This window comes from Podarcis muralis, chromosome 1, assembly GCF_964188315.1.
Source record: "Podarcis muralis chromosome 1, rPodMur119.hap1.1, whole genome shotgun sequence".
Taxonomy (NCBI): Eukaryota; Metazoa; Chordata; class Lepidosauria; order Squamata; family Lacertidae; genus Podarcis; species Podarcis muralis.
The window spans coordinates 47,659,205-47,681,448 of record NC_135655.1 but is presented as its reverse complement, the minus strand read 5'-3'; the positions used below and the strand labels follow the sequence as shown (position 1 = coordinate 47,681,448).

General features: G+C 42.4%; 1 protein-coding gene across 2 annotated transcripts in view; it reads right to left on the bottom strand.

Moving 5' to 3' along the window:
• Window positions 1–2,218: 2,218 nt before the first annotated feature.
• DCAF5 (DDB1 and CUL4 associated factor 5) overlaps window positions 2,219–22,244 on the bottom strand; it is a 43,313-nt gene continuing 23,287 nt past the window's right edge. For both annotated transcript variants that reach the window (XM_028725352.2, XM_028725367.2), the window contains exons 6-9: window positions 20,293–20,506; window positions 13,231–13,297; window positions 10,969–11,096; window positions 2,219–5,061 (exon numbers count right to left, since the gene is read on the bottom strand). In XM_028725352.2, coding sequence (XP_028581185.2) covers window positions 3,280–5,061; window positions 10,969–11,096; window positions 13,231–13,297; window positions 20,293–20,506 — 2,191 coding nt within the window. In that variant the 3' untranslated portion in view covers window positions 2,219–3,279. The remainder of the gene's footprint in view (window positions 5,062–10,968; window positions 11,097–13,230; window positions 13,298–20,292; window positions 20,507–22,244) is intronic.

The following is a 22,244-nucleotide window of genomic DNA, read 5'->3' as shown; positions in this document are numbered from 1 at the left end:
TTCTAATGAGGAATAAGACGTGGAGAGGAGAAACAGTCAAGACAACATAATCCTCAAGGAAAAGTCTTTGTTGACTTGGTTGGGTTTGGGAGCTGCTGCTCTGCAACTCCACCTGTTTTGAGTGCCAACGTATGTGCCTGTAGAGAATAGTTTAAGTGATAAAATGCGGAGGGGGGAGGGGGAAGAGCTGCAAAGCCCCAAACTACAGAATGAGTAAGTTCAAGTTACAAAACACACACAAAAGTTTTACCCCAAGGTTTGTGCTTTCAAGTTACAGTGACAGGAGAGGAAAATCTATCTGCTAACTATTATGCTATTGCACAATGCTTTCCAATTGCAAAACCATAAGCATTTGCTTTTTCAAATCTTTGCGATGGAGAAACTCCCTCCTCAATGCACTTACACACCCACCACACCACAATCAGATTAATATTAATTATTTGTAAAGCAGATCAAGTTATTCGACTTGAAGCATATCCACTCTGCCTTTCATGCTTTCACTTCTCCCTTGGGCAGTATATTTTCTTCCATCTCCTTTACCTCGTCTTCCAGTTCTTCTGAAATCCCCTTTTCCATTTCATGAAGGTGGCCCCCTTCCCTTTCCCCAGTAAAAGCTTAGCCATAAAGCAACACTTCCAAAACCAGGGCTGTAGAGCTTAGTTGAGCAGCTGTGTATTACAGAAGACCCTTTTTGCATGAAAAGCTAAGCACCAGTTAATAGATTCAAGAGACACACTTTCCTTTTCATTCATCATTAAAGAGGCCCCCAAAATTAATGACTGCCCCCACCCTTTAGCCATTGACACAGCAGCATACAATATACACAAAGGAACACTGTGCAAAGTACTACACAACAGGGCACCTCATTCTGTCATTTTTGGTTTGGTTCTAAAACACTGACCTGGCAATGTAGAACGCTTCTATTAGAAGAATCCCCTAGCAAGTGATGATCCAAGGAACGTGGAGAACTCCTCAAATTCCAAGAGAAGGCTCAAGCAGTTTCAGCACTAGTGATGCTCTGCCACAATGCTTAGCATTTTATTTTTATATTTATTGTTTAAGACAGTGTTCCCAAACTCCCCCCCCCAAACTTGAATATTGCTGAGGGTACTGGTGCCACTTAATGATTCTCTCCCCCCCACCCCGGTTGTAGTAATTGTAATGTGCCGTGCCAGGTGCTGTATGGTTTTTAATTGTATTTTTAAGAGAGCTTTTGTGGGTCTCTTGAATGAAACTCTGCTCCGTGTACTTAGTTTGGAAAGCCCTGGGTAAGAGTCACTTCAGTACAATATTTCACACAGCCATCATAAATCTTGTGCAGCAAACTATGCCAGCAATCCTACACAAACTTATGTGGGATTAAGGGCAGTACCCAATGAAGTGGTCCCGTTGTTGCAAGGACTTCTGCTTGCCCAACAAACCTTCCCCTCCCTTGCCCAATCTGCTCTTCAGTATTGGGGTACCACCAGAGCATATTTGGGGAGCATGAGAGGGGAAGCACAGAAGTCTTTGCACAAATGGGATGCCCTTGTTAGATGCAACACTAAGTCCAGATGTACTCAGTGGAGCTTGCTTCTGACTAAAGATGCATAGAACTAGGCTGCAAAGTAGATGGCTGTTTGTTTTGTGGTATAAAGTTGATTAGTTCCTTCACATTTGTATAGGTGCCCATTTCATAAATGGCTCAATATGTACAAAAATCAGGAAGAGACCAAAGGGAAGAGATCTTAAACATGTGCGGATTAGGACTCCTACTGAAAATCTTCCCATCCCACCCCTCCTTAATCCATATTTGACTTTCCAAAATCACACAAAACCATTAAGACACGCTATAAGCAGTGAAGCATTAGAGGAAAAGAGCTCCAGCTAACACTAAAGGACACAGCAGTAGGGCTGGCACCTACCAACCTACTTTGTAAGGTGGGAAGGGACAGGCAAACCACTCAAAAGCAGAGCACAAATCGTAACAGCATCTAGGGGAACCCCTCTCCCCCTCCCCCACCCCGTTGAGTACGGTTGTGCCAGCCACCATGATTAAAAACTCTGTAGGTAACATACGAAAATTGGCTGATTAACATTTCTGTTTACTTGGAATCCCAGAAGAATTTACCAGTGTCAAGTGTTGAACTGCAAGGCCATCCCCTCTCCAGTATATAACTATTGTATTACAAAAATATATACCAATGTTATGGTTTACCATAAAAAACAAGATAGTCAATACACACAAAAATATTTGTTTAATTGGAAACCATACATCAATCTGCACCTTTTGAACAGTAGTGCAGGACTTGTAAAACCAGGGTCTCTAAAGTCAGCCTACTGTTCCAAAGAAGATCAATTATTTTAAAAAAGGAAAAGAAAAGAAGAGAGAACCGGGTCTCAAGATTCAGTTTACGCTCACAGTTAGCTTGTTAGGTACATCAATATGCATTTTTCTCCTCTGAGTTACACTAACCATCTTTCCTGGACTGTATCACCAGTATCATGCAGACACAAGAGTTGTAGCTACATACAAGATTTCGTGTAGCTTTCCTGCAAGTTATTTTGTAAATCAGGTAATAGCTTAGGGACAGCAAATGAAGCCATGGGAAGTACAGCAGTGCTTCCAGATTATACCTCTAGTGAATTTCAATTGGAGTGGAGTCTACGTTCTAATCCAATGACAAATATGGCTACTTTGTGGGAGGAGAGGCTTAACTTTAGAAGAAGGAAAAAGAGCAAGGTCATTCTGGATACTACCTTAACAGTTTCAAACAAAACCATCTCCTGCCTCTTGAAAGAGTAATTGGATTACTTTAAGTACAAACAGCTGTGTGATGTTACTTTACATACATAAACCATGAGAATGCTTCCACCAAATCAAACAGTCACTCTTCTTTAAGACTTCAGAAGCATGGGAGAGGGTTAGAAGGCTGCACCCAATTTGCTCCCATTTTCATATGCAGAAAAACACCCCAGAAGCATCAGTCATAGATGTCAGTTGCCTATCACTCAAGTCAATGAGACTATAAAACCCACAGTATCAACACGCAAATAATTCTTTTCAGAAGAGTAAGATTTACAATAGCCACGTTAGGTAGCTAGCTGAACAAACACCACACATCACACGAGAATAAGTCAACTGTCTGAATAAGGATTTACTTGAACAGAACCTTGTAAGGGTACACTATACTCAGTCTCTTTTTAAAGGTTGATTAGATTTTTTTTATACAACATAGCCCCTGGCAATTTAAAATAGACCCACTGGAGAATGGAATGGAGAACTGGAAATGTGACATTTCAAACCCAGGCTGCGTGTGTTTTTAACTTCTTTTCTGAGGAAGACTTCTCAGAATCTGTGTCTTCAAACTCTGTTCTATGCCTTTTCTGTCGCCCACGGATCTGCGAGCCATCACTGCCCGGAAGATGCAACTCGGCAGCTTCCTCTTTCGTGCTCACGGTGTGACTGGGAGAGTCTGTTGCAGACAGGCTGCATTCCTTGTGCAAGGATGTGCATGTCTGCACAAGGCTGCCATTATCAGCATTTAAGTGTAATTGTCTTCCTTGAGCCACAGCCTCCTGCTCTCCAAAACTCTGTCCGTTACTAAGGTAAGAAGAGCGAGGGTGCAAGTGACCATTATTGTGGTCTGCACAGGAATTGTCCGTGTTCCTGTCCTCATTGTCATCTGTTGGGTTTCTAGAGTAATTTCCAGATCCACTACAGGTGGCAGCGGTGGAAAATGAATCCTTCGAGACAACCAGTGGGTTGTGGCTGGGTGCAGGTTGACAATTCTGGTTACTTTTCTGCTCCACAAATCCTGCAGGCTGGCTGCGTGGCTCTTCAGTGCAACTACTTCGGCCTTTGCATGTGGCTTTTCCATTGAGCTTCTTCATCTCAAACGAATGCTCCACAGTCCCAGTGTTTCCGTTCCCTTGGGTGACGTTCTCTTGATCCTCCAGTTGCCGCTGATTATCGCATTCATGATCTTGGCCATTTCTAGAATTTTCTGCCGAGCTACGTTCCTTGAAGGTTTCCTTGTTGCGGTTTTCAGTAGAGGGATCCTGCCCACCTTGGGTTTTTCTGCTCGTTCCAGGTCTCCCTTCACTTTCACCACCGCCATGCGAAGTTTCGCCATCTTTGTTAGCCGCATAAGACATATAAGAATAGTGGAGCCACCTGAAAGCTTTGTAGATCTTCCTGTCTACAGATTCACTCTCTGAGCAAGGAGAGACCTTCTCTTTGCGGACCTCAGTATTTGCAGTACTCCTTTCGGGAGATGAGGCTGGAGAAGGAGAGAGGTCATCCACTTTGATCTGGGGATAATCATAGAGGTCTTCGCCTAAGTAGGTACTTGTGTTTTCTGTGCTGGCATTTGCATTAGTCCTTTCTTCCTTTTGTGGTTTCTGCCTGCGCCTTAGTGCGTTGCGTTGCCGGGTTGAGGCACGGCGCTCATTCAGTTCCTCGTCATCTTCTGTGCTGCTGCTGCTGCTGGAGCTGCTTGAGTCATTCTCTTCGGGACTTGGGGACCTGGGCCTTGGGAAGAGATCAGCATCTAGCTCCGTCTCACAAGTATTTTCATCAGAATCAGACTCATTAGAAAGGGCCAAGAGACGCTTGTCTTGGTACCTCCTCAGTGCAGACAAACGTTGCTGGCGAGAAGCCACAGCTTCTCTGGCTGGTGGAGATTCAGTAGATCTCAAGGTTCCCAAGTTATAGGCAGCTTCATCAGATTCTTCCGTCATGTGAGGTGGGGAGTGATGCAGAGATGTGGAGGACTCAGACTCACTATACCCTGAACGCTCGCTTACTCCGGCATGGAGCTGCAGGATTGTGCTTTCACTAAGGTCACTGTCGGAATCAGAGCTCCATCCCTCAATCTCTCGACGGACCAAGGAGTCAAAAAAGGCCATCATCCGTGGATCCTCTTGGACTGACTGATTGGCATAGTCATGAGACAGGCCACTGCCACTGTTTAGCACAAGACTAATGTACTCTTCATGTGTGTACAGACAACGGGAATCATCCTCAATTTTACCATCCAGATCTCCTGTGCAACCAGGCTGCCGGTAAGGACTCCAGATCTGTAAAAAGAATAAAAAGAAGTGTTGCTTTATATATATCACCCGGTTGCTATTTTAAGGCTTTTCAGCAGTCTACTACTGATATACCTATATCATTTTGCAAGACTATTGGTATAGCTGATCTTAAAGAACAATTCTTTTTACTCAGTTTCACAAAGATGTTCCATTTCACGTGCAAAATGTTTCCCCACCTACACTTGAGGATTCACAACTCATAAAATGCTTCCAGCTTGAAATGAAATGAACGCCAGACTGCAGAACTCTATTTTTATCTAATAGGTGTTTACAAGTGGGGGTGGGGGGAGAGAGAGAAAGGAGGTGGTAAGAATACTAGGTTGCTTTCTGAATAAAAATCTAGGCAGTAAGGAAGGCATTTGTTTCCCAGGAAACTAAAGCTAGAACTTGTTTTAGAGACATGTTGTGGTGTTTCAATAAGTTGCATGGTTCAGCATCTCAGCAGTTGTGGATGGCTGCACAATGTAAGCTGAACATCTATAATGTTTGGTGTCTTACAGTGCTTTTATATTTTGTTGGAAGACGTCCAGAGTGATTGGGACAACCCAGTCAGATGGGTGGGGTAGAAGTAATAAAATAGCAGTTGTTGTTGTTGTTGTTGTTGTTATTGGTTCCCCTATACTCAAATGCCATGATAACAGCAGTGCAGCCATTTCCAATCATGTATGCCTATGAGGCTGATGGGGGTGCTTAGAATTTTGCTGTCCTACCAAGTATTTCTTAAAAATACACCTAGGCTAGCACTAAAAGACAATTATATGGTTGAATTAGCACAGATGATCAGAACCACCTGACACCATTCACCTCCCAGGCAGAAGGCTGTGCCTGCAAAAGAGGATGATCATGCCTGTTAGTGTACATCTATGCTCATTTAATCACCAACAGCAGACATGATCCATCCTCTTTTGCTAGCAGATCTAGGCACATGGGAGGTAAACAGCATAGTAGGGCTTGGAGGTAATGTCCATTTATCCTAATCTGCTTCTTAAAAAAATTAATTGCTTGCCAGCCCTTCTGTAGCAGGCCCTACCTCCCCACCTTCATCTAGCCCTCACCTAAGTTGTGGGTTGGGGCCTTTGAGAGACGTGCTCTACATATTTATCTTATTTTAGTTCTGCTATTTATTATCAGCCTTTCACCCCAAGGGGCCAGGCCAAGTAAACAACAGGATGGACAATAGAATGGACCCCTGCAGAATTCCACAGGTCAATTCCCAGGGTGTCAAGTAACAGCCCTCCCCCAATTGCTCCTTTCTGGAACTGACCCTGGAGGTAGGAACATAACCCCAGTAAAATGGTGCCCCCCCCCCAGTCAGTCCAGAAGAATTCCATAGTCATCACTACCAAAAGTCAGAGAAGTCCAAGAGAATGCACAGGGTTGCATTCCCCTTCTCTCTCAACAAAAGTCATCAGCCAAGGCACCCCAAGCAGTTTCAGTACAATGAAGAGGCCTGGAGCCAGAATGAAATGGGTCCAGATGCTCAGCTTCCTTTGCACAGGCTTGAAGCTGGACCACCACCATGCTTTTAATCACCTTGCCCAAGAAGGGGATATTTGTGACTGGGTGACAGTTGTTTAGTGCTTCTGAGTCCTGATAGGTCCTCTTAACAGTCCTTTAAAAGAACCAGTTCAGTAAGTAGCTGAATTCAGAAATGCCTCCCTCAAATTACTTCCCCCAGAACAAAAAGTACAGACACGCGGAGGTTGTTCCTATTTTAATTCTGCATAATAACAGAATAGTCCAACTTTGAGGAAGACCGGCAAGGAACACCCATTGGATCACAACATGAATGTGGAATCTGGGGAGATTCCAAATGTCAGTAAGGGGAAAAAAAAACATACAAGTCATTAGTTCTCATGCATCTGTAGAAAAGTTTGGGTTAGAAAGATAATATCAAAACCAAAGAACAGGTTAGGCAGTAATCAAAAGGGAGAAAATTTAATGGCTATTGAATTTCCCCTTCAATTATTTGAAAATAAAGTCAGGAACTTCACACCCTTCCCTCACTCCATTCTTTCATACCATCCTCAAGCCTAGTCCCCACACCCACTTTGAAAACCTGAATCCTAAAAACATGACTTTGCAGAAGAAATCCTTGTAAAGGCACTTACTACCAAAGAATGTGACAAGGTAGACATGACTCCCACCTTACCATTTTCTCCTTTGTTTACCTGCCAAGTAAGATTTCACTTCATGCATCTGACAAGTGGGCTTGAGTCCCTGAAAGCTTATGTCACGATATATGCATTCGTATTGAAGGAGACACAAGAGACACAAGACTGATTGTTTTTTGTTGCAAGAGATGAACACAGCTACTCTTTGGGAAGATTTTAGAATTGGGATAGAAGTTGAGAAGCAAGCAAAGCCCTTCAAAGGAGCAACCTTTTTTATCATCACCTACAGTTGCCGGGGGGGGGGGGGCTCAGACTCCTTTTACATGCAGGAAGGTGACCTTTCAGAGATGTCAGGTTAAGTCACATGCCAGCAAGATATTTTATGCTGTGTTCAGGTAGGCTAAATTATGATTTTGCTGCAAGTGTATATAATTAGGTGTGCTACATCAAATTATTCTATAAAAGCAAGAGACAGATAGTAGCTTGTCTCTCTGGTTGTCTCCATAGAAACATGGCTGAAAAAACCTTCCATCTCTTACATAGTAGTGCATTTCAATTTTCATTAAAGTATAAATCAGCAATACCTTACAACTTTCCCGCCCACACAGTTTGACAAGTTGCCACTACCATCAAGATTCAGTTCAACACTGCCCTCCTGCTGTCAAGCCCTCTACAGACTTCAGTCAGTTTCTCTCAATAGTGTACACAACTCTACCTTTCTACCGCTTGCAGAGCAACATCTGCCTGCCAAGTAAGCTTTTCTGCAGTCTTCTCCTTTGACTCACCATTATGTTCTCTCTGAATCATGGCGTTGCTTCATAATCTCCATTTAGTTTAAAGTCTCTTCTCAAAGGCTATCTTCCACATAAAAACTTTACACAAAATTACTCTGTCATCAAGCCATGCTAACAATTCAAATAAAGTTGGATTTTAAATTTACTTTAATTCATAACACGCCAAAACAGAAAAGTCACCAGCAGCTGTCCACACCCGCTCATCCACCTCTCAAATTCCTCTCAAGGCCAAGTTTTGGCAACCCCTCTAAGGATTTAGGAGCCAGATAGATCAGCTTACTGAAGGGTTATTAAAATTGGGAGCCCTTGCAAAGAATTGCTCTGTTGGGTTCCTGCCAATTCAACCTTACCCAGGTGAAAATTCCAGTGCAGGGCATCACATTTTGATCTCAGCAGCTGGGAAAGTCTATAAGGGGCTCACAAGGCTGGCCTACAATGTGTGATCGTAGGATATGAGCTTAGGTGCGAGCAATCTGAAGCTGAGCCATTCTTGTCCCAAAATAGGTTGTCTTGCAAAAATGAGAACAAGGCACAGAAAAACTGGAGTTCCAGCATGGCAGTTACATACATCAATATTTCTTTCTCATAATTAGTTTTAAGCTTGTACATTAGAAAAGATAGGCATGTTTCACAAATACACATGCTGAACCTATGATCTAACATGAATTCTCTTTTCCAGAGGCATTCAAGCACCACAACCTTTCAAGGTTGGGAGAGCTCTTGAAAAAGACACTTAACTGAATCACTATCCCCACCACCACCAAAAATGTAGGTGCAACAAAAGCAACACAGGGGCTGTTTATATACATACATTAATCCAACAGACCAAGTACCGTCACCCAGGAAAGATTCAAAGCTTCATTGGTTATTACATTCAGATTTCTCAAGAGGCTTCAAACTGAACCAATTAAGTCTATGCGTACTGTATACCCGTTTGGCAGAAACTGGTGTAAATACAGTTAGGGCAGACGTCTTGAAAACAAGAAGCAAGGCATTTCAATGGTACACAACACTGTGTAATTAAAATCCTTGCTTGTGCTGCTGCCAGATATATCCCTTTTTAAATATGCATTAGTATCTGGAGAATAGGGTGAGAAAGCAGTAGCAAACTCAAAGAGCAAGCCAGAGACACAGACTGAATATAGATTCTTGGTACTGTATTATGCAGACAGGCAGTGGACCATGCTGGCAGGATTTGGGCCAGCCATGACCCCCAGCTTGTAAATGGCCAACAGGGTTACAGTCAGTCAATCAATGTGCAACTGACTGAAGTGTTTACATGATATACCTCAATTACTGCCATCTGCCCTAAAGACATTTACAAAGCTCTTCAGCGGATGGTTGAAAACAGAACAGGCGTAGAATTAAATCCTCTTGAACCTGCTTTCTAAGCCTGCAGGGCACCTGTATATACATAAAAGAGCTCAAGACGATCTACTCAAGGGTTCAGCTCAACGTCAGGGAGCCAGTGTGGTGCAGCAACAAGGGAGTTGGGACTTGGACCAGGAAGAGTGACTTTCAAGCCCCTCTCCACCCATGAAACTCCCTCTCTCCCAGCTAAATGGCTACTTCACAGGTTTGTTCAGAGTTTAGAATGGGTAAAATCCTGGATTTGAAGGAAGGCGACGCAAATGCGGCCAATGTGTTCTGTGGCAGAACCAAAACCAAATATGTGTACCATCCCCCAAACAGCTAATGTTGTGGTTTGCACCCAACTCCGATAATCTCAACCCAGCAAAAAAATAACCTCACTGATGCACAGGCAGTAGCCTCTAAGTGTGTTTCAAGCAATTAAACATTTCAGACCATCTGCTATTTTCATAAATATTTATCAAGTTATCGCTCCTTACAACTGTGTCTTTCATGAACACCTAGAGAAGCTGAGTGTTGTTTCAGATCTTAAGGGTTATTTACCCACAGAAGAGAGGGCGCCAGCTATGGACATATTTACAAACTGGAGAAACTATTGGGAGCACCATGTACATTCCACAACTATGCACATGGATGTAGACTCATTCCCTTCACCCTGACAGTATTTAGCCCTGGGAACGCCCTTTGGCTCCCCACTAAGCTTAAGTGAGGGTGACCAACCCAGAGTGTGCAGCTGGGGAGCAAAAGTTAAATTTTCCCAAGCCAAATTTCAGCAGGGAAGGGGTGGGAGGATGGGGCCCTGCAGGTGTCAGGGAAGGCCTCCAAGGGCATGTATTCATCCATGGACACTGAAAAAGCCTCCTCTATGAAGAGGGGCTCCCTGAGTGGACATGCTTTCTCTCAAGAAGCACCCCTCAATACAGTTGCTGCTCTTGATAAAAGACAACTGCTTAAATGCCTTGGACAACTCGTTTGTGGTTTTTATTGCAATTATTTGTTATGTTCTAAACAGATTTCATATATGTATATAGTTTTAATTCTATTGATGTTTAACTGGTTTTTTAAAAAATGTTTTTAGTGAGTCATGTTTTTATCTGTAAGCCACTTTAGAATCCTGTAAGGGGAAAAGCAAGGTATGAATAAATATTATAATAATTGGCTCAAGGAAACCCTCTGTTTCCTTGATCAAGTTATCAGCCCCCCCTTCCATGGCTGCATTTCAGTAAACAAACAACTCCCCACAAAACCCAAATATGTGGGAGACATGAGCAGGCTGCCAACATTTTATCTAGTTTGGTTCTCACTGAGGGGGATAAAGTGTGTGGGTGTCTCGACTGTACCAGCTTTGATTAGTGCAATTATATTAAAAATGCCATTTGCTGGTGTGTGTGGCTGCCTTAACTTGTATTTCCCAATAAATGAAGAATATGAAGCACATTCTAGCAAAGAACACAAGTCCTGCATTATCATAGCAACCAACAGTTCTGCTTAAGAACACGCATCACAGAGAATGAGCAAGGAAATGTTTACACATTTAAAAGAAGTTTCATTTACTTTAAGATCTGAGAAGAGGATACTCAACAGCCATGGCAAAGCGGAGGAAAAGGGCTCACCTTAATAATCTTTTCCACACCTGAGGAGCAGATCATGTAGGTGTGGGGATTAAATCGGACCTGATTCACAATTGAACGATGACCTTTCAATACCATAAATGCACCATTAACCACCCTGCCGATTCCACCTGGAAAAAAATAGCAACAGAAGAGAATAGCTCCATATACCAGAGAATGGCTTGTTTGCACTGAATCTGAAATACTAGCTGTATACAGCTACAGGCCATAAGTCCACCACTGCCCTTATCCCACTGTGCACCTTCCACTAAATTAGTCGCTATTTCATTGGCAGCAAGTAAAACTGCCTTAAATCAAGGACACCCTGACTCTGGACTATGCCAGTGGTGAAATATTCAAAAACTCCAGTAAGCCTGTATGCATGCATACCACATATAGTTGTGAAAAACAGCATATTGATAACCAATGTAACTGGAACAGAACAGGCTGGAAATAGGAATGTCTGGTGGAGACGTACAGCAGCATTTCTCATCAGATGAAGCTTCCAAATCATAGTCAGTCTTCCCCTTAGCAACTTCAGAACTATGGGCAGGCAGATAGATGGCCATTCCATTTTACTACACTGTTGGTACTAACTATTATCCAGAAGGTAAAGTAGTGATGGCCTCAACAGAGATAGGAAGAAAAGCTACTTTTCAGAGCCAGTATGGTGTAGTGGTTAAGAGCGGTAGTCTCGTAATCTGGGGGACCGGGTTCGCATCTCCGCTCCTCCACATGCAGCTGCTGGGTGACCTTGGGCCAGTCACACTTCTCTGAAGTCTCTCAGCCTCACTCACCTCACAGAGTGTTTGTTGTGGGGGAGGAAGGGAAAGGAGAATGTTAGCCGCTTTGAGACTCCTTAAAGGGAGTGAAAGGCGGGATATCAAATCCAAACTCTTCTTCTTCTTCTTCTACTTCAAGTAAAGGGCAAGCCAACACAAATGCATTTGTTTTTATCTACTCTCTTGGTGGTTTACCAATTGATTAGTCACTGTAATGCTTATGGCAGATCCATTCCTTTGATCCAAACCAGGATTCCAGGTTGCTCTGAGTTAAGTGTAGACTAGTTCACCCCAGGACTTACAGTAGGCAGACCAGGGGAAAGGGAATTCTGGAAGGAAGAACAGCAATCTGCACGTAGCTGCAAGTAAGGAAGGAACTCCAAAACAAACCTGCTATCTAATAAGACACAGTACACGTCCTGGGTCGTATGTTTCTAAGAGTCCCAGGCCTCTGAACCCAACAGATCTGTGTCTCCTTTATCACAGGAGAACTGCATTCACTTGGTCATACAAATATAAGGCTGGGTTGGTTCGGTCAGCAAAACCATGGACCTTTAGGCAAGTCTGGACAATTACTTAGAAGTGCTGGAAGTACTGAAGAGAACCAGTTTTCTCCAAAAAGCCCTTTGACTGTAGCGCTTGGCAGCACAGTAAAGAACTTATTACTTCATGTATTTCAGCTTGGTCACTCAACCGCACTGCTCAACAAACGATGCCTCTGGAAGCCCAGAAGTGGAACATGAAGGAACCTTCACTTTGTTTTTTAAAAAACAGCCATGTTGGGGACACAAAAGTGAGAAAGCAGTGACACTCATGACAACATACATAGACCAACAAAGAGCTAAAATTAAAGCACTAAACTTAGTGCATGTGTGTTTCAGTAGTTGTTAATATTGTGAATTTGTAATGCTTTTTTGTGTTTTAGGTGTTGCATTTCTAAACTGTTACATATTCGGATTGATCAATGAATAGCACAGTGTTAGGTGAAAAATATAGATACCTGTATTCCCCACCCCTACAAGGCAAAGAGCAGCTAAGGGGGGGGGAGATGATTTTGATTAAGAAGGCGATGGGGACGAGGATGTATACACACATGTCACACACAAACCAGGAGAACTTCAGTGCTTGCAAGCAGACATGCAAAGGATTGCAAACATCACGGGGTTTACACAAAGGTGTGCATGTACAGGAAGGCGGCCCCAATAATGCATCTCTTGCGTAAATTGCTAATGTTGTAGAAATGTTCCCCAAACTTACAATGATTGTATACCTCTTTTGAGAGGTTATACCAGTGGTAGGCCTTTTTGGGAGAAGATAATTTGTAGTTTTAATATCTAGACTAGAGCAAATTCTGCCATGTACCCTTTGAAACTCTTCTGTGTAACCCTGGGGGTATGCACATCACACTTTGGGAAACAGTTATAGAAGACTGCTTTTCCTAGCGCTAGTAACTTAATTTGGAAGATTTTTCAGGAACACTCACCTGCTTCTGGATCCGGAGGAATTCTCCACATGTATAAATTAAAGTCATCAGAGCCAGAGAGGATGTACTGTTAGAAATAAAAATACTAGTAAGTTACAACAAATTCACCACTAAGGCAGCCCTTGAAATATACATATTTGGAAGCTTCCAATAGCTTGATTATATGATGCAATATATATATATATATATATATATTCTACATGCCTAGAATTTGTATTGTTTGTGTGGTGGCAGGTCAAGGACTGAAAATATAAAGACCAGGGATTCATGATAAACCAGTGGGGAGAGGGAAGGCTTTGATTTTAAAAATCAACAGGCTACAAAAATGATAAGCTACAATCTAAAGCATATTTACTTTCCAGTCCCATTGAAATTATACCCATAAAAATCATGCTACACAAGTCAAACACCTGCCCCTGTTCTAGTCTTCATTTATGATTTATTTGCTTTAACATCAATGGAATTCTCCCTCAAATTCACTCAATATGCCCACTGTATGAAAGTTCAAAGTACAGTACTGATAATTTGAAAAGCTTCCTTCCTCAAAGTACATTACTAGTCTGTTTAGCTGAAAAAAGAAAATAAAACACAATTGCACTTATAGAAGAACTGGGAAACTGCAGAGGTATGCAAGTGCTAACAAACTGGCCATTTCCTACCACAATTTTAAAAGTTGCATATGGAGCTGAAGTGTTATGAAAAAAGGAAGAACACCTGAGAGCAACTTTGTGGGGATACAGAAAGTTATGTCTTTTACAACATTTGACCAATCTCCAGTCTGTGCCAACCTGATGGCCAACAAAGAATTCCTCATATTTGTAACCCAGTAGCACAAAGAAAGAAGGGGAAATAAGGCAAAAGTTTAGTTTTTACCCCTCATACAAAGTTGATTCAATTTTAACCAAAGAGCACTTAAAATACTTTACAGGCAGAAACTAAACAATTAGAGTAGCCAAACAAATTGACAAAGTAAATAAGATGAAGATCCTTCATTCTCAAGGACTGAGAAATTAAAAACAAGCAGCTGTAAAACACACAGTACACTCCAATGTGGAGAAGCCTAGCTGCTTTACCCAACTTGGATGTGCTCATTCCAACTGCAAGGATATTTTGTCCTCACCCTAACCAGAATTCTCAAAATGTAAAGTCAAGGTGTTCTGGCACTCCAGCCTAGTTACTGCCAGAAGAAAACAGTCACACAAGGAACTCCTTTCCATGTGAAATTTTATAGAGATCTGCTTATAAGAGGACAGCTTTAGAGAAGTGCTGCCAGTGGAGTCCCTTTTGGCAAATGTTAACAATGTCCAAAAATGGATCTAGCACAGGAAAGTTGCTCAGGCTGTAGATGTGAATGCAACTACACATTTCCCCCCAATAACTAAAAAGTATCTTACACTTAACAGCCAGCCAAATGCAGCCAACACTCTGCTGCTGGTTGGTGAGTTTCACTAAGCTTTCACAATTGCAAGTGTCCCAACACACAGTTGTAGCATAGTCACTCAGTTTAATAGTCTTAGTGTAGTAGTAGTAGTAGTAGCAGTAGTAATTTTATTATTTATTCCCCACCCTTGTTTACGTGAAGAGAAGTTTCCTTTTAAGTTTCCTCCTTAAAAGCAATAAGAAAATTGTTTCCCCCTCATCTAAATGTGGCTGTTTTTGAAATGAAGAAAACTAACCTGAGTAGACACTGTGTGCATGTGTAAGCTCAGTGCACCTCTGGTACTGAGGAAAAAATACACCTACTGCTACTATTCATAACACAGCTCAGAATGTAACTCTATATACTTTTTGCACATGACACTGGCTGGTAGATTTTGGAGTTCTAGTAGACTGACAAGCCTAAAATTGGCTTACCTCTTGCCTAAAAGAAGGAAAAATGAAGACCCATCTCTGTTCTAGTCAGTTGTTTTTTTAGGAGCGTGGTCAGAGAAGCTGCTCTTGTAGGATAATATGAAGAAAGTTGTTAAGAAATATATGCTGCCTGCTGTGTCTCCAGAACTGAGGATACATCACATGAGACACCATGGCCTGGTTCACAAGGCCTGCAAAACCAGACCTTACCTTACTAAGCCTGCGTTGGCTCCTGGAAAGAAGCTTATAGCCGCTGTGCTCCTCCCTAGTCCTTTTTGCTGCGGCAAGTCAGGTTTGGTTTTGTGTGTTGTCTGAACTTGGGCTCATGGCTAAGCTCTCTCCTTCCTAACCTCGTGGTTAGCAAGCAGAGAGCTGAACCATGAGCCCCAGTTCAGACAACACGCTAAGCCATGCAGCAAATGGGACTGGAGGGGAGAAAAGGTGCTGCAAGCTGCTCTCTGGGATTCTGCACACTTGCGTGGTTTCCCTAATTCAAGGTTTAGCTTAGCGTTTCATGCAAATCAGGCCCAAGCCTACTCTCAGGAAGTATGTGGACCTAAAGCAGCAAAAAAAGTGCTTCTCCTGCCAAACCCCCCCCCCCCATTTCCTACTCCCATCAAGTTTTCCAAGCATTAAAAGAATGTGTTCAAACACAACATTAACAGTCTTTTGGGGGGAAATATTCAAAGTCATTTGATGAGCAAAGATGTAAATCATCCTCCATCTGTGACTAGCTGCAAACAACCGAAAGGGGAGGGGAGGAAAGGCTTTTGGATGACAAGCTGCTGATTCAGAAGTTTGCCTTAGAAGGAAGAAAATTCCCAGGCATGGTTAATAGCTGTTGCTGCACAAAGCAGCAATCCCAGAACTCTATAAACATGCCTCAATTGTTTAGAATGAGCCATCCTCAGACTGCTGGCTCTGCTGCTTCCTTGCCTGCCTGAACCTCCCTCCCATTTCTGCCCCAAAAGGAGAACATACTACAGGCAACTGAGGCAAAATGGAATATGATCGGCAGCGGTTACTGCGGTCTTAATAGCAGTGCTTTTTGCACATTCTGGAATTCAGCCACCAACAGGAATAAATTTTTCTTAACTACTGTCTGCTGGAAAACGGTCGGCATCTTGAAGCTTTTATATTTCCGTAGGTTTTGCTGAATGCAAAGTATTAAAGAGGAAAATTAAAGCCAGCCCTTTTTTCTTGCTCCACATTTGCTAGCTTCTTTTGTGTAAGGCAATTCATGACTGACAGAGCTTCTTACATCTTAAAGAGCCAAATTACACATTAGGTTAGCTACATAACTGGGCCTTTTAAGATTTTTTGTTTTTACACAGTTCACCAGCACAGGGCTCCCAATGCTTATTAGGACCTTAGTGTGGAGGACTGGAGTGTTATTAACCCTTAAGCTCTCAGCTATGACACCAAGAAATCCCCTCAGCACTTTTACACTTCAAATAATTACGTGTTGTTGATTAAATAAGGAGACAAATAAACAAATGTTGCTTTAAAAAATGGATGGCCTGCTTGACACCACAGGTATGGGTATGACTGACAACTAAACCAGGGCTTAAGAGAAGAGTGGCTTGTCTAAAGCCACCCACACTGTTCCCAGCACATGCAACTTCCAAAATTCGGTTCAGTTTGGATTGCCATCTTCACACTTAAGTGCCGTTGAATCTTTCCCTTAGTTCCCCACCCTGCCAACAGCAGCACTCGAAAAAGTTTCCCAGGTTGCTCGTCTGCATGAACTCTCAAGTCTATGGCAAAAGCCAGTTCCCACTCTCAAAATAGTCACAGGAAGAAGAGCATCTTACTATTTTACATCTCTTCATATATATATATAATTCCATAAATTTTGAAGCAAAGGAGGGTTGCTATAAATTTCAATACTGATAACTGTAAAACCAATTGTTCTGTTTTGTGATATGATGCTTATTTAAACAAACACGTTCTACAGCTCTATACACACACACACATGCACACCCAAAATATAACAACTGATAATTAAGGCAGAAAATCAGGAATGACATATTTCTGGAAGCAAGAAAAAGCATAAAATAAAGGTATGCTAACAAGAGTAAGCTATTGGGTATAAAAATTACTTCATCAACATTTAAATGTTCAGATTAATTCCCTCACTCTTTGACCACTCAAATACAATTCTTCAAAAAAAATAAATCCTAGCCTTCAGCTGTTTGAACAGTATATATCATGTCAATATCAGAAATTAAATACATGGCCCTGTCTATATTTGCTTTCAATGTAATAGGTCTCATAATAGCCACTGCTGCCCCCCACTGGCAGTATAGAGTAATTCCAGTGTTTTACCTCAGTGAGCTCGCTACTTAAAGTTACCAATAATGTATTTCTTATGGCCTTAATGAAAACATTCGAAATGAATCATTGCAAATGCATTTGAAGATAATCAGAAAACCTTCATAAGGTGTATTTAGGTCATCATTCCCTGCAATCCCCTGTTCATCATAGAAGTACAACTGTTTCAACATTAGGCTTGTAAAAAAATGGTTTGTCTGCATCTAGTTTATAATTTGAAAACAAGCCTGTATGCCTGGTGGAATTAGGGAAATCTTATCAGTTTAACTTAGAGAACAGCACTGCTTCTGAGAGGGAATTCACGTGGTGTGAAGTAGTCAAGTGCCTGCCCTTTCCGACTGAAACTGATACAGTGGAACCTCGGTTTTCGAGCGTCTTGGAAGGCGAACGATTCAGAACCTGAATACCGAAAACGCGGAAGAGAATGCTTCCGTTTTTGAACGAGCCTCAGAACCAAGACAAATTCCTAGTGCTGCAAAAGCATGCAAAAAAATTTCCCCAAGGTTTATGGGGGGGGGGGGGGGAGAATGCTGCCAGTTCTATTCTTAAGTGGCACTGAGCAAGTTCCCTAGTTTATCAAAAAACAAAACAAAACAGTATGTAAATGAGTTGTTTTAGCCACTGCTCTTTCTAGGAGCACCATGTTGAAAGGCAGAACCCAAAGCATCCTGACCAGAGTCTCTCAGTGTGCAGAACTCATCCTAAGGAATGCTGGAAGAGCAACCCAGTGACTGCTGCATTCCTGAAACTTTCCTGCACATGCATAATATCAACAAAGGAGACTGAGTGGTGATGTAATGTCTGAGGACATGCCACAGAGTAAAGATAATTTTAGTTTTATTCAGAGAGCACATGTTAACTCTTGCTTGAAAAAAGCAGCAAAGTAGTGCTTTTTATTACTGGTGGCCCGGAGCTTTGCTACATCTACAGCAAAGCAAAAGGGAGCGGGAAAAGCGAATTTCAAAACTAAGGAGAAACGAAAGAGGCAGCACTGATCTAAAACAAAGGAAATTTCTCGTCAAGTTTTGGGAGTCACTCCCTAGAATGCTGAGATCTTGCTAAAGAAATTCACATTTCACCAAACTTTACTCACTTTTTATTGATCGAGGCATCGACCTAAGTAGAAAATGGGGAGGGGGGAGATGACACATGCATGACTCCCGTGTGACACAGGGAGGAGTCAGGGGTGGAGTCAAACACAACAGCAGTGCAGCTTCAATGGCTGATGGCTCCTCCTTTCTGGAGCCTGGCCTCCTCTGCTTCCCCTCTGTGGCAGCAGAGAAGCAGCGTCCAACCACTGAATCAGCACTGCACTCAGCTCCACACTCAGCCTCCTCTGCAACTGATTGATCTCAAAATTGGGGTGGCACCCCCCCCCCCAATATTTTACAGGAGGGGTGAAGGGACCTGGGCCCTTATAGAGTTGGTGCCTATGTAATAGAGCATTAGTTCAGTTACAAAAAACTAGACTCCCCCTCCCATAATGCCACCAAAACCAGGCATTCTGAAGACTACTTTTTCTCCTCTCACTTCTGCTGCCTAAATAAAATATATGCAAGTTCCCAACAGCATTCATTTTTATTTTTTCTCCAGCCCCCTCCCCCTCTCCCCACCATACTGCACCAGGGTTCTTCTTTCCCCCTCTGTAACATAGGAAAACACTCGCCCCCTTCCAAAAAAAAATGGTTGTGCAACTGGTCTGAGCCCCGTGAGGTCTGATAACTCGTTAGTAAGTCATCATAACCTACTAGATCATCAATATCCTAAAGGGTAAGTCTGAAGACACATGGGGTCATCACCATGCAGAAACAAAGCAGCTTGGAGTCTGGTCGGTGCCTGGGTGATGACCGAACCACATGCACACCCCTTTGGATTCCATGATGAAAACACATGGGATATAAGTTTAAGAAATATGTAGAAACAAAGGGAAAGCAAATAAGCACATTATCATCTTTCTAAACATTTGCGCCAGCTATCTCAAATCAAGGCAACGTGGTGTACCCCCTACTCCCAATTAACATTTCTGCATTAGCCAAGGCACGATTCGTATGGAAATATAGCCATGTAACAGCTCTGCATGGCGTACCATTTGCTTGCAACTATTTGCTGTGAAGCATGGTCCAAGTTCTCGCATACCACAGTAATATGGTGAAGCGCAGCAGAGCCATGTTGCAAGCAGCTGCATGCACTAAAACAGCTCGCCATGTGGGGCTTTTTTGGAATAAACTCGTATGATGCGTTGATGGAGTGGAAACAGAGCCTTAGCCACCAATTCCATTCCCTTGTTTAGTATCAAAGTATTTCATTTCCCCCCTTTAATGTGTCTAGTCTGAAAGTCACATTAGTGGGGTGAAGTGGACTGTGGATTTCAACCAGAGACATACAATTTCTAATGACCACCCAGATGAGGAGCTCAGTGGACAACCTGGGTTAGCGACCATCTCTTGGCCTACTTTACCCCACGGGGTTGGCTAAGTTGTGAGGGTATGTTGGCCAGGTCTCTCAGTGTTAACACCCTGCTTTGTTTTAAGCAAGGGGAAAACTTAAATATAGGCACACTGGCTGTGTGTTTTAATGCCATGCCATCAATGCTCTTGAAGTGCCCACTGAGCCAGTATGGTGTAGAGGTTAGATTGTCGGACTAGGACCTGGGAGACTGGGGTTCAAGCCCCCACCTGGCAATGAAACTGACAGGATTGACTTGCATCAGTCACTCCCTCTCAGTCTAACCTACCTCACAGGGTTGTCGTGGGGATTAAACAAGGAGGGACAGAGCCATATATGCCACTTTAAGCTCCTTGGAGAACAAGGTGGGATATAAATGCCACAAATGAAATATTTATTCAGCTCACAGACTTGGCAACTGAGGCTCTTTACCTGATCGCGATCACCTGCAAAACAGCAGCTTTTCATGGTACAAGAATTAAAGTATCCTTGGTTGTCAAACTGGAAGACAGGCAGACGGGAGTGGATGTCATAAAGGACTGGTGGCAGCCGACGTCTGAGAGCAAGCAGCTGTGTTCCATTGCTGTTAAACCGCACACTCATGGCACTCTGAAGTGATAGATTCCCACCATACCGGAGCAGGGAACTAGGAAACAAGAAACCAAAAAGAATCAGATGGGCTGCCGCAATTTAACTACCATGAAGCATCTATCAGCCATCCCTCCTTATCACAACAAGGCAGGAAGGAGTTCAAAGGAGGCAGAAAGTCTATAAATGTGTAACTGTGTTCCATGAACCACACTTCTCCATATATTACTCAGACGTCCTAAATAAATTTCCAGGAAGGAAACGTTACTGAGGATCCAATAAGCCGCCCAAGCTCTATACTTAGGACTAACTTATGAATTAGATGTGTAGCAAAATTTCAGTTAGATTTTTGGCAAAATCTCAGACAAGTAGCAATGTTTATTTCAAGTCCCAAGTCCAGTTAAGAGTATTTGCTAAAACTTTGGCCACAACTAACTTATTCTAATAATTTCAGACGGACATGCAGGTTCAACTTTAAACTGGATCATGGCCTACAACTATAATTCCCTGCACACTTACAAGGAAATAATCTCTTGTTGAATTCAGGAGGACTGTAATAAATGAACAATAATATTTCAGCTATTTATATACAGGTTTCTAAGTGGTGTACACACAAATTACAAAAGATGTACAGTGGATAAAATCAATTTAAAATTAATCACAAAACAGGAAACTAAATAACCTGTTGAATAGCCTCTGAGGTTCAAGAGAGAGGGAGCCTTTCTGATCACATCTAGGAAGGAGTTCCAAAGAATTGGGAATACAATACTCAATGCATGGCATCAGATGGATACAAACTGTGCATCCGAGTCACAGAGGAACTATCATTAACAAAGATAGTAAATACAAATAGGGTTTGGCTCCCAGTGGACCTCAGAATTTATTGTGGCAAAAGCTCATAGCTCATTCACTTACTGTATCATAATCAGTGCTTTTCTTTTGCTAAAAAAAATGAGATGCTGGTTTGCACATTGATTAGAAGTACCATGGGGGCCAGCACAAAATGATTTTACATACAGCAGGATTAGAATTTTAAATTAACAGTGGTAAAAGTATTAACCTATTGAAAATCAATCTTTCCCAGCTATTGAATGTCATCGTAACTAAAAACAGTTTTCAGTTCATCCAAAGGAAGTCTCGCAGTCAGAGAAGCCAAAAGAATGTGATTCTTCCTTCTCATTTCCAACCAGCTTCCTGTCCCTTCAAACCTCTCTTCAATATGTCACAAAGAAATTATACTGGAGTGTAACGTCCTCAGCCTCTTCTTTACTGTTACAAATGTCTACAGATCAAAACTGCTGTTAGTGACAGGCCAAGCCAAGCCAAGCCAAGCCAAGCTTTGTTTCTTTTCCTGGTCTGGTAGCAACCCTATCATCAATCTATTTCCCCCTTTCTCACATGACAATTTGCTTGGAAATACTAACAGTTTTCAACAGAACGTACAGTACTGTATAAAAGCTACAATGGTAAATTAAATCTTCTGGGCTAGGATGGAGCCCCAGCTATACGATTGGTGCTAAATAATAATATGCAGCAGCTAAACCAGGCTGAAAACCTAGCTTGGTCCCCCCCATCCCAATTTATATAAACAAGAAGACAGTTATTCCACAGCAATTCCTTTAGCCTTACTTGTTGCTTCACATAAACATCAGGAAGAACTTTCTAAGAGCTGTTTGACAGGGGAACAGACTCCCAGGAGAGGTGGTGGACTCTTCTTCCTTGGAGGTTAAGCAGAGGTTGGATGGACACCTGCCCTGTATGATCTACTTCATGGGTCGACAAACTAAGGCCCGTGG